The sequence below is a fragment of the Tachysurus vachellii genome, chromosome 2 (assembly GCF_030014155.1).
Source record: "Tachysurus vachellii isolate PV-2020 chromosome 2, HZAU_Pvac_v1, whole genome shotgun sequence".
Lineage (NCBI taxonomy): Eukaryota > Metazoa > Chordata > Actinopteri > Siluriformes > Bagridae > Tachysurus > Tachysurus vachellii.
The window spans coordinates 34,389,273-34,407,094 of NC_083461.1; the positions used below are offsets into that span (position 1 = coordinate 34,389,273).

Below are 17,822 nucleotides of genomic sequence, written 5' to 3' on the forward strand. Positions count from 1 at the left end.
AACAAGTTCTAGGTACCGTATGGGAAACCAAGGCAACCTCTGAGGCAAGGGATCTCAAACTCTTCTTAGTCAGGGACCCCTTTAAATGATAAAAATGGACCCCCTCAGTACAGATTTGTTTTACAAACAAGCTAGTAAATTTATTTCTTTTAAATAAGTACATTCATATCGTCGATGTCGGGCGGAAACCTCGTATGTCCAAATTTGGTCAATTTCATATTGTTTCACATATCGATGCTATTGGTCAGTCCCCATGTTTGGGTCTGTTATTTGTACAAGTTATTAACCAATCTAAAGTCTTGAAAATAGCTTGAGCGCAAACCTCATAACTCCATTGGACACTTCAACTGTCCACCTCTTCCTCACTCCGCGGGAGAGCTTCGCGGCATATTTCTCCTCAAGAAGAGTCGCAACGAATCAACACGTCTTCTGAGGTAAATGTCTTCAAAACACTGGGCTCAAAGATAAAAAATCTTGACCCCTGCTAGTTCTGGTGCTCGTCTGAGGACAGGAATTTAGCGCAAGACAATCCACTGCAACGCGGACTAAACCCTGTGCACTGCAGATAAGGTACGGCGTTTTTTTAATTTCCTGAAAAATAACGGTTTTGGAGATACGAGGATTCCACCCGACAGCGACGATATTTTGGTGTGTTGGTGCCAGGAGTTTTTTGTTCAACATTCAGTTCACTGTTTCATTTTTTTTAAAATTGTCACTAGATTCCAGATGATATCATTTATAGGAATGTGAACACTGAAAGTGGTCTGTTTCCATGATCCAATTCCAGTTCCTACTGAACATTGCCACTGAGAGATGAAAAGGAAAAACTAATAAAGTAATACCAGCTATAATATTCATGTGACATTTAATCAAGGCAACATTTGGTATTAAGAAGGATAATGTGCACCAAGAAAAAAAACAATCTAATAAACTACTTCATCATTACACCATCAGCAACAGTCTGAACCAGTGAGACAAGGCAGACTGGATCTATGATTACATCAGATTCTGATCGTACTATGTGCATGTAACAGCAGAGATTTTTAAAATTCATCACATCAGATGTCATTTTTTGGTGAGTCTATGTCTGCTGGCTCACTTTCTTGTTCTGAGCTAACAAGAGTGAAACCTGCTGTGGTCTTTTTTTCTTTCTTGCAGCCCATTCACTTCAAGGTTCAACTTATTTTGTGTTCAAAGCTGGCTTTCTTCACACCAATGTTACAAGGCATGGGTATTTGATTTACTGCCATGTTGCCTTCCTGCCGTCCTGTACCAATCTGACTAAAGTCTCTGATCTTGTGCTTTATTGAGGTGATTTTCTGCCCATGGAGCTGCTGCACGTCTTCTACCTTCTCCCTATACTCAGCACTTTTCATGACATAATTCCAGAATTCCAGTTACCATTACCATGTCAAGCACCAACAAATATTTATACAGTGATTTGCTGCCATATTACAGGTGGAGTAGATATTTGCATGCGCCTGCTGAGTTCTATGACTTATTTGATGATGCAGGTTTTAAATTCCATTTGTAGGACTTCTGCCATTTTATCCCTATTATTGAAGGTCATTGCCAATATGTGTAGCGAATTTCCCTAAATCCGTTTTTTTTTCTTTTAAGAAAAACAGAATAAACATAGCTGGGCGTCGGTAACTGTGCGTGTGAAACTGTGCCTCAGACTAGCATTTAGGACTTTACAATATGAAGCTCCATTGTTTTGGTACACTTGTAAAGTGTCACACAAGGTCAATGGAAGGAGGGGGAAATTTTAGGCAGTTACTAATCTTGTGGTTGGAGATCGGTATTAAAAAGATTGAGGGAAAACTAAAAAAAAAAAAAAAAAAAAAAGGCTTTAAAAAATGAAAAGCAACATGAAAATCTGCATTAAACTATTTGGCTAGTAGCCAAGTCTAATAAAGGCTGACTTTGCTCTTGTTAAAGTACCGAACGAGTTAAAAATATAAAAATCTGCAACAGTTCTAAAAATCTAATAACTATAAAACGGAAAATGGTAAAAGACTAATCAGTGTTTCTAAAGATGAGAGAACGAGCAGTTCATGTACACACACATTATAGAGGGCATCTTTATTTATTTTTTTCTTAATCTGTTATTTTGGGGATTTATTTTGTCTTGTCCTCAATGTGCCGTGGAGCACTATGTATATATATTATACTGCACATTCTTAACTGCTCCAGATTTTGAACATAATTGTGCTGAATGATATTTTTAACTACTTGTGTATATTTCTACACAGCTGACAGGTCCATCTCTTTCACACGTGTTCAAAGCAGCAAAGGGGTTTTATAGGTGTACAACTTCACATTTGTACAGAAAAAAATGCAACGATGCTTGAAAACTGAAAGATTGACTGCTTTAAAAGTTTGTTGAGTCTTTCTTATCAGAATTATACTTGCTAGATGACAGAGGAAGCATTTCATTCATTCATTTTCTACCGATTATCCGAACTACCTCGGGTCACGGGGAGCCTGTGCCTATCTCTGGCGTCATCGGGCATCAAGGCAGGATACACCCTGGACGGAGTGCCAACCCATCGCAGGGCACACACACACTCTCATTCACTCACGCAATCACACACTACGGACAATTTTTCCAAAGATGCCAATCAACCTACCATGCATGTCTTTGGACCGGGGGAGGAAACCGGAGTACCCGGAGGAAACCCCCGAGGCACGGGGAGAACATGCAAACTCCACACACACAAGGCGGAGGCGGGAATCGAACCGCCAACCTTGGAGGTGTGAGGCAAAATTTTCAAAATCGTCTACACCTGTCAAAGAATTTCATAGTTCACACAGTTGGCTTGTCAGATGTAGCAAGCTAAGAGGTGAGATCTAATACAAGTGCTAATAATTTTGAAAGTATGCCATAAAGATGGAAAGAATGCTCTTATATCAAACTTTCATTTATTATAACATCACTATTAACATTAACATCAGACAGCACAAAGATACCGAACACAAGGATTATTTTTCTGTTTTCTCTGCACAAATGGCATTTCTAATTACATAGTCATGATTTTTATTGAGTAGTTTAGAGGAAATGTTCCCTGTCTCCAGTCATACAAATTGCTGTGCACTTCTGAATTACTTGTAAAGCTGCACAGAAGAAAAAGTGGGTGGTATGCCAACTATTCATTTGAAAATTGGAGAAATAGTTACACGCCGAGAAGTTAAGCACAGAAAAACGAAAGCAACGATGTGCTACATGTTCGCATGGTTAAAAACGCATACAAGAACACTTACCTGAATAATCGCTCAGTATGTGGATGTCTGTCATTAACATGGTATGTGGTCCAATAATCAATGTGTCAGTGTGCAGTGTGTCCAGTTATAATGAAACATACGCACACATACATGAACACACACACTCTCTCTCTCTCTCTCTCTCTCTCTCTCTCACACACACACACACACACTGGTGGACCCGGAGTTTTTCTCATAAAATATCCATGAAGGTTAGACAGAAAAAGATGTGCCTTTATAGAATGTAGTTAATGGCTCAAAGCAATATTACATTGAGAATTAGGGCTAAAGATACATAGATTCATTCCACAAATATGAACACAAGCCAAAAAGAACTTTCCTCTGACCCCTGCAATCAATCTGGCTAACGACACCAATCAGTATGAGTGGGGCTTTATGATGAAGCATATTTAAGACCTACCTTTTCCTGAGCAATTATTTTTTAAAGTGCACATCCAGTACATTGCCTCTTCAAACATGCCCTTGAGTTTTGTTTAGGGTTTTTTTTTTTTTTAGTCCTAGGACTTAACACAACACAAAAGGGCTTGCTGAAATCAGAGAGTATTGGCCTTTGTAATTTGATGCACTGTTTTTTTCCTGTTTAACCTCTGTGTATTCAGAAAACAAAGATGTGGAAGCTCTATCCAGATGGGTTCAGACAGGCAAAGAAAAAAAGCTTTCTGGAGCTGATTAACCTTGCTTTTTTTTTTTTTTGCCTACTGCTTTCCTACCTTCCCTATTCTGTGCTTATTACCTTTAAATAGATCTACACATTGGCACCGGTAATTACCAGCCTGGTCTCGGCAAGTGGCTTCATTCTTGCAAGGAGAAGAGCTGCACTTGTCAATATCCACCTCGCACACGGGTCCTTTGAGAGGGGAAACAGACGGCGGGAACAAATAAACTGAGGCACAAATACACAAATGGGATGATTGCCATTACCATCCTCCTTTTATACAAAATATTAGCTGTTCAACAAAGAAACGCAAGAGACGAACGTTGATTTAATTAACGCCAATTGAAATTACAGACAATTTCCTACAAACTGCCTAACAAATAAAGTTTGTTCCAAAAAATATACTCTAATATCCTGCACTGCTTAATATATGCTGATACCATTACCTGTGTTATACCTATTCATATTTAGCAGATATGTACTGTACTGTAGATATGCCTTATTGCATGACACATACCGGTGAATCCAGGAGGACAAATGCATATAAACCCATCAGTCAGATCCACACATGTGCCTTCGTGCAGGCATGGAGATGACAGGCATTCGTCGATGTCTGTTTCACATAAAATGCCTTAGGAAGATGCAGAGAAGAAAACACAAGAGTCTGAGCCTTGACATTTAACATCTATATATTAAAAGCTTGTACAGTACAGAGCAAGAGATGAAAGAAAAGCAATTCAAAATACACTTAAAAGATTTTAGCACTGCAGAACAAAATCGAATCGAAATGCACATCCTTGAGCAGGTGGTACTGAAATATAGCCAGTAAAAAAAGAAGCTAAAATAATAGACAGGAGAATGACGGGTGACCGAACAATTTGTCTACACGTGATCTCTATACTTTGTGTCTTTAAAAGGTCTAAAGTGAAAGGTAAAGAAATAAAAAACAAGTTATAGATGTATGTGAATTCATACGGTGTAAACAAACCCGTGACTCCGTCTGGACAGACACAGCTGAAGGAGTCGAGCTTGTCCAAGCAGGATGCTCCATTTTTACAGGGCTGACTTAGACACTCGTTTACTTCAATCTCACAGTTAACGCCTGGAGGAAATGGAGGAACGGTTTAATTTATTGAATAAGTGCTGACTGTGGATTAGCTCTAAATAAATTATTATTATTAATTGATGAGTCTAGCCATTCTAAATGTACAAATGTATTATTTTAGTTTTAGTTTCTGTAATTTTGCAAAAAGAATCGGTTTAAACTCAACAACCACAATCCCAATGACGTTTTTCATGAATATGCAGTTATTTCTTGTCCAACTGATGAAAAGGTAACATTTAAGCAGAGATTTTTTAATAAGAATTAGTGGGAATGGGGGGCATGATGGCTTAGTGGTTAGCACGTTCGCCTCACACCTCCAGGGTTGGGGGTTCGATTCCCGCCTCCGCCTTGTGTGTGTGGAGTTTGCATGTTCTCCCCGTGCCTCGGGGGTTTCCTCCGGGTACTCCGGTTTCCTCCCCCAGTCCAAAGACATGCATGGTAGGTTGATTGGCATCTCTGGAAAATTGTCCGTAGTGTGTGAGTGTGTGAGTGAATGAGAGTGTGTGTGTGCCCTGCGAAGGGTTGGCACTCCGGCCAGGGTGTATCCTGCCTTGATGCCCAATGACGCCTGAGATAGGCACAGGCTCCCTGTGACCCGAGGTAGCTCGGATAAGCGGTAGAAAATGAGTGAGTGAGTGAGTGAGTGAGATTAGTTGGAATAAACCAACTTGTCTAGTTGTTAAGGTACCAATAAATCCAGGTGCGCAGAAACAGTGGTAGGCAGAAATGCCATCTTTGCAGATGCTGACTGTTCCACAGGGCTTATTGGCACACTCATCAATGTTGATCTCACAAAATTGCCCAGTTAACCCTTAAAGAAAAGAAAAAAACATTAAGTCTTGATCGTCCTTTGAATGTGAATACCTGAACATAACCTGAGATTCACAGCAGCTTAAAAACACCACCGTGTGTCCTATTTAAAACACATACTCCAGAACATAACGAATTTTATATAATTCTTAAATCCTTAAAGAAAATAAATTATTGCAGATGCCTAATAATGTGAATCCTAATAGATTCAGCTCCTGTTTAGATCATTTTATACGTAGCGTTAATGCAATGACATACAACATGTCCAAAGCTCTAGTAATTTGCCGTTAACCTGTCAGACAATCAGATTAAGGGCACTTCACATGAGCATATAGACACCAGGCAATGTGTCACTACAGACTGAAAAATGTGAGAATAAATATTTATGGCAGATGCACTTCCACATGCAAACCCTCGGGGAAATTCACACGTTGATCCACAGCAGTACGATCCTTTCACATAGTGCCTCATGGGAGTTTCACACAGCTGCCCCATGCAGCCATGAAGACACAAACACTTCAAACTGCCTCTCGGTTGTTCGCATGGTGAATTTCTCAAGCAGTACATGGATAAGACATCAGTTTTCTTACTATGTTGAAGTGCTTTCACGGTGGAGTGTCACCTGCTCCGTATCCTGTGTGAGTCCGGGCCAAAGCACCGGGTTTAAAAGAAGACTGCTTTAAAAATGCTAATAAATAATGACGGACTGTGGGTGGTATTTATCTTTATAAATCTGAATGCAAACCAGAAACTAAAAGCTTTCACCCATTTGAGTCACATTAGCATCTACAGGTGATGTTTGCTTTTTTAAGCTTGCAATTTCTATAGCTTTCCCATCACTTTTTGTATCCTCAGCTGTTGGACACATGCCATTACTGATACTTTATGCATTTACCTACATTGAGCCAAAAGCATAATCAAACTGATGAATGAGGCACAAGACTATTAAATTGCTGTGCAAGGGAAATGTCCAGGGTGCAATAGTACATTTATTTTTAAGCAAATAATTCTCTGTTACACTCTGCTGTGTTCCTCAAATGAGGTTTTAACTTCAGTATAGGTCTGTTGGTTCTCTGTGGTATAAACAAATTGGATTAACAGCGAATAAGTGAGAACGGTGAATGGCTACAAATGCTATGGTCGAAAAAACAGTATTTTAAAGAATTACAGATGTAATGAATATCAATGGCAGCTAAATCAAAGTTTCTAAGTAACCCCAACTAATAGAATTCCATCATTTAGCTTATACAACACTGTTCGGTTCTTGATTCTGATTGCTCAGAAGGTGTTGTTGTGGTGGAAATTTCTAATCTTAAGATGTTCATAAGGCTTTGTCCTTCTATGCTTGTACCCTGTGTGCGTCATGACCAGAGACTGACATCGTCATCAGTAGGTTTTGTTAAGATTATGACAAGGGACTGGGAACGAGTTGTCCATAAACAATGTCCAATAAGTCCTCTAGAAGACCTTGGCCTGGTCAGATTAGCTTGGTCAGGAGATGCATGAGGTAATTTTGAACCAATGATTGATGATGTTTTGCTTTTACATATCTTTGGTTTTCTTGAGTTCGGTCTATAAAACCTTGATGTAATCAATGATCTCGGCCCTTCATCCCTCATGCTACATGTGGAGTGTTGGGTCCTGCTGCGCAGCTGAGCACAATAAATTGTGTAACCTTTTTACTCTTGCTCGTGTCTACCAGTGTTATACTTTATTCTTTAAATCTCTCTAACCTCGGAACTTCCACAACATTGTTTAAATTTTTATAACAGCACAGCTATGTTTATTTTAATATGCTCATTCTAATTTCTAATATTTTCTTTAATCCGAAGCAAACGACAGGATACAGCTGAGCAGTTGAGGGTTTAAGGATCTTGCTCGTCGGCACAGCAGGGAAGATGGGTGACTTTGGGATTTGAACTCATAACATTCCGGTCATTTTCAATCACTCTACTTTTAGAATAACCTCCAATCTTCAGGGAAGTCTTTCCTATAGTGTACAGTATAGAGTGTGGCTTTGGAGATTTGTGATCATTCATACATAAGAGCATTAATGTACAGTAGTCAGGCACAGATCTGAAGTGAATTTGGTGTTCCAGTTCATCCCAGAAGTGTTTGTTGGGGTTGAGGTCAAGGCTTGTGCAGGACACTGCAGTTTTTCTACTCCAACCTTAACACACCAAGTCCTCATGGGGCTACATGGCTACTCCACAAAGTCATTGTACTTTCAGCTTTGTGACAACAGTTTGGGAAGAACACATACAGTATATACAGTAGGTGTGATGGGAAGGTGTTGAGTTTAACAAAGTAAAACATATATTTATGTTTAAACATTGCTATTTATTTAGCAATTATGACATTAGTCTCCAGTGTCAGCGGATTGGAAGAGTCACAAGTTTTTTCTGCCATGAGAGATTCTTCTGGACTTTGCACTCTGGTTTCTCTGTAATATAAGCAGTTTATTTTTTGTCTTATTAACTACAAAAGAGTAAATAAAAGAAGCTGGTATTGGAAATACAATTGCTAGCTATATAAATAGAAGCAAGCAACGACAAACATCGTGAACTTCGAAAGTTTATCAAGTTTTCTGCAACAGGAAAACCTACACGACAGAGGATTTTGTGCTTTACAGTTTCTCAGTAACATGACAAGATGGTTTTATTTGTGTTCTACTAACTTAAAGACTAGTGAAAAACTTCATGTTTATATCTACTAGATTTAAGCAATATTACACTCATACTCATCATGTTATACCGAATACCAGCACAGCTTTGATTCTGCTTTAGCTACAAGATTGCAGGACCATAGTGCCATAGGTAATCACAGCATGCTGACATTCAGTATAACCTGCAAGTTCGATATTACTTTTATACAACAGTTCTATAAATGTAAATGACATTTCTTACATAATATGGATAAATGTTTTGTTCATTTATGTTCAGCTAGTGGAAATAGATCCTTTATAGCACATGAAGTGAGCATGGTTTCGTCAGGATCCGTTTATACTAGCAGAGCAAATATTATTTACGAAAGAAGTTAGTAGCTAGCGCACTATAATTATATATACAGTACAGTCTGTTCCAGTTAACATAATTGGCCTTCTGCCAAAAGTGGTGTTTCTTCATCTTTTTTACCTTAACCTGATGAACTTTCATTAGTAATGATCATTCGTTTAAAAGTAATACTCATGAACTGTATTTTCATCTTCTGATGATGTCACTAACGCTAATGCAGTAACTGGTTCAAACTAGAAAGTGGGATTCGATGTGGTGAACCAATCTAAGCAGAGTGATACACACTGTACAAAGCCAGTGTTTGTTACAGGAAATATAAAGGCTCTTTTAACACAAATCAACCAATCAAATTAGTGGACCGGAACTAACGATTTTATGTGATAACGTGAACTTGAGAACATACACACATCATTAAGTATAAGTGAGTGATGAGTGTCATGTGTCGTTCTTTAATAAATCAGAAAACATTTTAGTCATTGGGAACTTCTGGTATCAGTTTTGATTAGGGTTGCAAAGGGGCAGATTTAAATTTCCGGAAACGTTCCACGGGATCTTAATCTAGGGAATTTTGGAAATATTCAAAATTGGAAACTTTACGGGAATTTATGGAAATTTACGGGAATTTATGGGAATTTATATAAACTATATCATATACAAACATAAATAAACATTTTGTTTGGTCAAAAGCAGACATGCATGCAAGGTAATACAAATTTTAAAAATGACGTCTTGACTGATTTAATTGTAAGTAGAACTTTAATTGATTATTTCATTGAGTAACACAAAAGCATAATAAACAGTATTATGCTTGTAATAAACATAAACTTAATAATTGTAATAAACATTATTTTATAGAGCATTTTTTATTTCGGGGGAGCGAGTGTGTGGGGGAGGGTCATCAAATTATCTGTGTATGTGTAACACTAATAATTTACTGCTTATTAAGAGTTAGTAAGGTAGTTATTAAGTTTAGGTATTGGGTACAATTAAGAATGTAGAATAAGGTCATGCAGAATAAGGCATTAATATGTGCTTAATAAGTACTAATAAATAGCCAATATTCTATTAATATTCATGCTAATAAGCATCTAGTTAAATGACCCTAAAATAAAGTGTTACTGTGCATGTTATGGAAGAATGCAAGTACATGCAGGGGGTTTGGCCTCGATGGCCCTCCAGTAAGAAGTGTGCTGTGTGCAAGTGACCGAGGAATACAGGGTACAAATTCAACTTAAATTGCATAAAATCTTGTTTGTTTTAAACAAAATTATGCGCTTAAGATTTTTTTTTAAGTACATTTATGTTCCTTGTTATAGACAACTCTGCATTTTCTTTTTTAAATTCCCAGTTTATTTCCATATATTCCCGTTAATTCCCATGGAAAGTTTCCAGCCTTGAAAATTCCTGGAATTTTGCAACCCTGGTTTTGATACACTTAAGCTGAAAAGTTTTTGCTCTATTCCTCAGTTAATGAATACAAAGGACCCTTATTTACCTGGTGGGCATCTGCAATGAAAGTCTCCATTCTCTATATAGCAAGTGGCATTATTTTGACACGCTTCACTCAGCGATGTGCATTCAGTTACATCTTTCTTCTCTGAAAGAAACAGACAAGTTCAAATAAGCAAAAACTTATTTATACTTACTGATATTTAAAGTGAAATCTTAGCTTTAGTCAACTTTATAAGTAATATTATTAGTATATATTAATAGAAAAATCACATCCCCACTGTGCTATGCATCCCATACCCTTGGTGATATCCACTTTGAGTTCCATTGTTTTAAACAACAGACAATTTCACAAAGAAGCTTTACAGAAAATTAGACCTAGATTTAGACCCATCATGAGCAAACAAGCCCTTCACATCTTAAAAGGAATAAGTTAACTTGAAACAAGATCTTGTCAGGAGGAATGGAACCCAAAGCCAAACAGCATCCCTGGAGCTTTTATATGCAACTTAAAACTTTCAACTTGAAGAGTTTTAGGAAATTTAATGTAAATAAATACAGCTAAAGTAAGTCCAGCAAAATTGATTAGTAGCACATGAAGAAAAAGAACAGTATAGGACAGAATAATAAAATATACCATACTATTATTGGAAGAACGCCAACAACTTTGAAGCTTGAAATGGCAGAATCGTGATGTGGGGGTGTTTTTACTGGAAAAGTTACTGGTGATCTTCAGAAGATAGAATCATTATGAGGAAGCATTAGAAATACTAGAGCAAGATGTCAGGCAGAAAGTTTAAAATTGGTCTCAACAGGGTTTTTCAGTAGGACACCGGTCCTACACATACCTCAAAAATTCCTGTAGTGATCAACGCAAAGCACTGCCTTGTATCTCATAGACCATATGTGTACTGAACTGAAAAAGCATGACTGTACAGCAAGGTCCACAAACATACAGTAAGCTACACTAGTTCCAGTGTTGTAATGTAACGGAGTACAAATACTTCGTTACTGTACTTAAGTAGAAATGTCACGTATCTGTACTTTACTTTGCTATTTAAATTTATGTCAACTTTCACTTTTACTCCACTACATTTCCTAGATAAAATGTCTACTTCTACTCCGTTATATTTCCACTAAGCGTCTTCGTTACTCGTTACTACAAAATAAAATCAGAAGAAATGTGTGCGACTGCAATAAGGGAGGTTTGGCGAATCACTGCTCCTAGATTGCATTACGCTCCGCACGCTCTACGGAGAAGCTCAGGAAGAGCTGGAGACGTTTATCTATAATGTTAATTGGTGGAAAACCGCAAATACGGCAACCAAAAGCAGTGAAATTTCACTATTCTTATTACCAGATTTAACAAAATATTAATGCCAACAATCCATTCAATACTAACATTTATTGATTTGGTCTTTGTCTTGTAAATATTTTTATTAATGACTGCATTTATTGGACACACTGTTTGTAGAGAATGCACAGATACATGAACTGATCTGATTCAAGACCGGCATCATTACATCATGCATAAAATTTTGGTGTCCACTTTTGCCATTTTAAATAATACCATAACTTTTGTCTTACTATGTAGTCATATAATATATAATATAAAACTCTTCTTGTTTTAAATTCTCACTGAGGGCTAAAACCCCCTAAAGATGAAACCCTAGAACCGCCCCTGCTCTTATGCCTACTGAAAATCACTGAAATTTTACTTTTTGCTTTTACTTCAAATACTTAAGTACAATAAATATCAGAAAATGACTTTTTATACTTAAGTACAGTAAATATCAGATACTTTAAGACTTTTACTTGAGTAATATTCTAAAAGGTAACTTTCACGTCTACCAAAGTCTTTTTCTGGTACGATACTTGTACTTTTACTCAAGTATTGCTTTCGAGTACTTTATACAACACTGACTAGTTCTGTCAAATAGAAAGGGCAATAATTTCAGCAGAGTATTGTAAAAGCTCGTGGAAGGCTATGCCAAGAGATTGACTGAAATAACATGAAATATGTTTTATTGTGAAACTGTATTTGAATAACTTTATGCTAGGTTTATGCAGTCTTTTGTCCTCAACCGTATGTTGGCTGTTATACATGCCTGAACATTTTCTTCACAGCCAAATTACATGCACACCTGATCTTCACTTCCATGTGTGGAAAACAGTTGACTCCACATCAGGCCTTCTCATAGTGTCTGATCACAATTAAGCACTTATGGCTGTATGTGCACAAATCCCCAAAGCCATGTTCCAAAATTTATTGTTAAGTCTTCCCAGAAGTGTCGAGGTTATTATAACAGCAAAAGGGGAACAAAATCAATGTTAATGTTAATACTATTGGATGGTCTGGTGTCCACATTTGGCCAAATAGCGTACTACTTACAGTATACTTGAGCATTTTAATGCATTAATGCAAACAGCATTAAAGAGCCTGATTATTTAACATAATTAAAATCAAATATCTACACCATGCTTAGCAGCAATTACTGCAGCTAAATGCTTCCTATAATTTGATGTGAGCCTTGCGCATCTCTAAGGAGGAATCTTGACCCACTCTTCATTGTAGAACTGCTTTAATTCTGACAGATTTGCATGTCTTTTAAAATGAAAAGCTCTTTTCAAATTCTGTCAAATTATCACGCAGGACTTTTACTAGGCCACTCAAATACTTGACTTTTTCCGACATGGAATTGCTAAAACACTTTAGAAGTTGAAATGCTTGTTTGTTTGGGATAATCGTCCTGTTGCATCACCCTATAACACTCCTGCTTCAGGTCACAAACAGTTGGGCCAACATTATCTTTAAGAACATTCTGGTACTAATAATTCTGTGGAATTTATGCTTGCTTCAGTCATAGGATAGCAAGTAACTCAGGTCCCCATTGCCATCACACTGTCACTGTCATGTTTTACTGTAGGTATGGCATGCTAACAGTTACTGTATTCGCTTCCTGACAGATAGAGGAAGATTTGCAGCCTTCAAAATGTTAAGATTTTGCCTCATCTGTAGATGGAACATTGTCTCAAAAGGCATAAGTGTTAACCAGGACAACTAGGTTGCTTACAACATGCTTATTTGACTTGTGTTGACTTGTGTTTAAGAAGTCAGAAGAGAAGTGCCAGAGTAGTTTAAACTGACAGGAAGGCTACTATAAATCTTTAGAACAGTGGTAAACAGAAAAGTGTCTCTTAACTTACTTCGAACATTAAGGTGGATAAGCTAGGGATAGGGATAGATATATTTTCCTCTTCTTCTTTCGGCTTTTCCCTTCAGGGGTCGCCACAGCGAATCATCTCTCTCCACCTATCCCTATCTTCTGCATCCTCAACACTTGCACCCACTAGCTTCATATCCTCATTACTTTATCCATACTGTATACCTCCTCTTTGGCCTTCCTCTTTGCCTCCTGCCTAGCAGCTCCATGTCCAACATTCTCCTACCAATATACTCACTCTCCCTCCTCTGAACATGTCCAAACCATCTTAATCTGACCTCCCTAACTTTGTCCCCCAAACGTCCAACATGAGCTGTCCCTCTGATGTACTCGTTCCTAATCCTGTCCAATCTTGTCACTCCCAAAGAGAACCTCAACATCTTCAGCTCGGCTACCTCTAGCTCTGACTCCTGTCTCTTCTTCAGTGACACTGTCTCTAAACCATACAGCATGGCCGCTTTCTCCACCCATTCCAACCTGCCTGCACTCGCTTCTTTACCTCTTTCCCACTCTCTCCATTACTCTGGACTGTTGACCCCAATATTTTTTAAATTAATTTTAAACTTTAATTGCATATAATCATTTATTTATTTTTATTCATATTTTTCTTCTTCTTCTTCTTATTTAGACTCAACAACCACAACCCCAATGACGTTTTTCATGAAAATGCAGTTATTTCTTGTCCAACTGATGAAAGGGTAACATTTAAGCAGAGATTTTCCAATGAAAATTAGTGGGAATGGGGGGCACGGTGGCTTAGTGGTTAGCACATTCGCCTCACACCTCCAGGGTTGGGGGTTCAATTCCCGCCTCCGCCTTGTGTGTGTGGAGTTTGCATGTTCTCCCCGTGCCTCAGGGGTACTCCGGTTTCCTCCCCCGGTCCAAAGACATGCATGGTAGGTTGATTGGCATCTCTGGAAAATTGTCCGTAGTGTGTGATTGTGTGAGTGAATGAGTGTGTGTGTGTGCCCTGCGATGGGTTGGCACTCCGTCCAGGGTGTATCCTGCCTTGATGCCCGATGACGCCTGAGATAGGCACAGGCTCCCCGTGACCCGAGGTAGCCACCATTTTAGCTTCAAAACATACTGAAACTTGTAGCAAGAAATGTACAAAAACAGCAGATGCCCATGTCATTATTGAACATGTGTGTAAAAGTAATTGAATGGTTTCAGAAAACATGGTAATGAAAACAAACATGGCCAAACTCTGAAAATGTGAACTTTGCCCTGGATTTAATTATTTGATTTGTGAGTTTCCATTTATAATGCAGTTATGTGATTACTAGTACACTGTTTCTCCCCACTTTAAATTTAGTAGTGTGCATTAGGTCATTTTTCATTGGTATGCATGGACCTTGGTACCCCAATAAGCAGTTTAGATGAACATTATGTAACAAGAAAATTGGAATAATCAGACACTGATTGCATCAGCACTCACCAGCGAATCCCTTGGGGCAGACGCATACATAATCCTCTGGTAGGTCAACACAGGTGGAATTTCTAATGCAGAAACCAGTCATTTATTTCCAACATCATTCTAGAAACCCGTGTTCCAGTAAAAACACGTGTTCTCAGCTTCCAGAGAGAAAAAAAAAACAATGTTTTATGCTATAGTTATGCTAAGCAATTTCAAAATTAGCTGTTATGATGTTTTGCTGGCTCTTGTTTGTTAAATGTGAAGAATTTACTTTTATTCTTTAAATTAAGATGTGAAGAAAAGGGTCAAAATTTTATTCTCCCGTAAATGCATTCCAACGCATGGTCATGCTATAAAATGACTATCATTAGCTCTTTCACGGGTAGCGGTGGCAATGGGAGTGCCGTGACTAATGCCAGGCTATCAGTGTCATTGGTGCAGGACAAATTCTCATCATTCCTCAAGCTGACCATGGAACCAATTTCCCCCTTTCGCCATGTCATAAAATTTGACAATTATCTCGACTTCATTAATAATGCATAACAGTCCTTGTCTGCAATCAAGCCTTAATCAGCATTATGTCTTGCAGGTAGAAGCATTGGTTGAGCCAAGAAATTATTGGCAAATGGCAAGGATTTATTTTCCCCTCTAGATTTAATGATGTAAATGACTTAAGGTAAATTGCACTGTGCTCTGTGTATATTGCAGTGAGTGTGGGTTAAGAAGCACTACAGATTTATCAGGAGACATTAGCAAATGCAGTTATTAACATGCTTCTGTGTTAATGTTACTGTATTAATCAACAAAACTCCAGACTTCTCTCTACCATTTCTAAATCATGCACAATGTTGAATCTTATTATAAGTAATGAAAAGCTTGGTTAGTTCCCAAAAAATGTCAACCAATGTATTACTTTAATTTCCTTAGCTATATGTATCAGGGGCTCAAAAACGAAAGAGCAGACAGTAGGACATGACAATGGATTTGCATCAGTGTTGATTTCTCACAGAGCAGGCCGTCAAAAGGCTGCATACACAGAAACGGATCATTAACGGTGTCCCTTTGGTTACTTGAATCCCACAGCCCATTACGATTTGTATGACTTTGTTTTCTACTCAAAATCAGCTTGAAAGCTCTGTTACTGATTCAAAGAACTATGTGGGCATACGCTGCCTTTGCACACTGAATCATTTAATCATGTTTTATACAGATCAGACCTACATGCTCTCATCTTTGCCTTTAAATAGATGACAAGTCCAGCCAAGGACAGATAAAAGACAGAAAAGAGGAGGTATATACAGTACACAAAAAAGTACGTACACACACACACACACACACACACACACACATGACTGATGTTCCCTATCTGTCAAACAATCAGCCTTATGACTACAATAGTATGATTTTTTTTGACAGGATCAATAAACTGTGTTTATAGTTATTTACAATATGCATCCCTTGGCCAGTGGCCAACCACACTGAGGCACTGGTGCTTCATCAGTTCTTAATTTGACCAGACTAATGGTACACTGAGCCAAGGTCAGCACAAATAATCTCACTTTGTCATCAATTGCTCCCACTTTATCAACTGGCATGAAGGTCTCATTGTTAAAAACAGCCATTGCACATAAACCATCCACTAACAACAGCACTCGACATTCGCATGTCTGTCTCAGAGGTAAACAACAACGCGATCTCTGTGTGTTAGAGCCATTTTAGGCCACACTCAATGAAATGTATCAGAAAGGTTTATTTGTGTTTAATTGGATAGAGTTATTATTATAATTGTAATTGAAAAATAGTCCTGAAGAATGATTGCACAATGAAATGAATGCTTTAGGTTTGTTCATTTAAAATCCCAAAAGCACAAAAAAGAAATAAATGTAAAACTCTTTCATTCATCGATCAGTAACTTTAGATTAGTAGATAAACTAATCTAAAGCAAACACAAGTAGAAATCACAGAAGGCAATAAAGCAAGAAAAACATCAAGTCAGAGCTATATAAATAATTAAAAAGTTCAATGCAAAACCTCATTTAAAACTCAGTGCAAACCAACCATGCAGGAGGTCATTTAGAAGTCAAAGGGCTACAGTATGTATGGTCGTTCTGCTCACTACACCGAAGGCGCAAATGCATGGGGTGATTCAAACAAACACTGCATATCGCTGTCGCTGTCGGGCGGAAACCTCGTATGTCCAAATTTGGTCAATTTCATATTTTTTCACATATCGATGCTATTGGTCAGTCCCCACGTGGGTCTGTTATTTTTACAAGTTATTAACCAATCTAAAGTCTTGAAAATAGCTTGAGCACAAATCTCATAACTCCATTGGACACTTCAACTGTCCACCTCTTCCTCACTCCGCGGGAGAGCTTCGCGGCATATTTCTCCTCAAGAAGAGTCGCAACGAATCAACACGTCTTCTGAGGTAAATGTCTTCAAAACACTGGGCTCAAAGAAAAAAAAAATCTTGACCCCCGCTAGTTCTGGTGCTCGTCTGAGGACAGGAATTTAGCGCAAGACAATCCACTGTAACGCGGACTAAACCCTGTGCACTGCAGATAAGGTACGGCGTTTTTTTAATTTCCTGAAAAGTAACGGTTTTGGAGATACGAGGATTCCGTCTGAGAGCGACGATATTTGAAAACATGCTAAACTAAGAAATATCTAAGATTTAATTTGTATGAATGTTCTTTCTAAATCAGCTCACAAAACCAAGCTCCATAGTCTTTCCTTCTGGAGGCCCGGTGAAGTTTGTAGAGAAGATACATGAACTCCTACAAAACTATCCCACCATCTGTACTTTGATGGTTCAACAGTTCATAAGCAACAATCTACACAACAGCCTGCAAGGTTTTAG

The 17,822-nt window shown here is 38.1% G+C and overlaps 1 protein-coding gene across 1 annotated transcript in view; it reads right to left on the reverse strand.

Annotated features, from left to right (window-relative positions):
- The window catches only part of eys (eyes shut homolog), a 301,631-nt gene that overhangs the window by 218,492 nt on the left and 65,317 nt on the right, over positions 1–17,822 (reverse strand). The window contains 8 exon segments of the mRNA XM_060888558.1: positions 4,019–4,132; positions 4,458–4,571; positions 4,929–5,042; positions 5,734–5,856; positions 6,284–6,408; positions 6,874–6,928; positions 10,365–10,457; positions 14,960–15,063. Coding sequence (XP_060744541.1) covers positions 4,019–4,132; positions 4,458–4,571; positions 4,929–5,042; positions 5,734–5,856; positions 6,284–6,408; positions 6,874–6,928; positions 10,365–10,457; positions 14,960–15,063 — 842 coding nt within the window.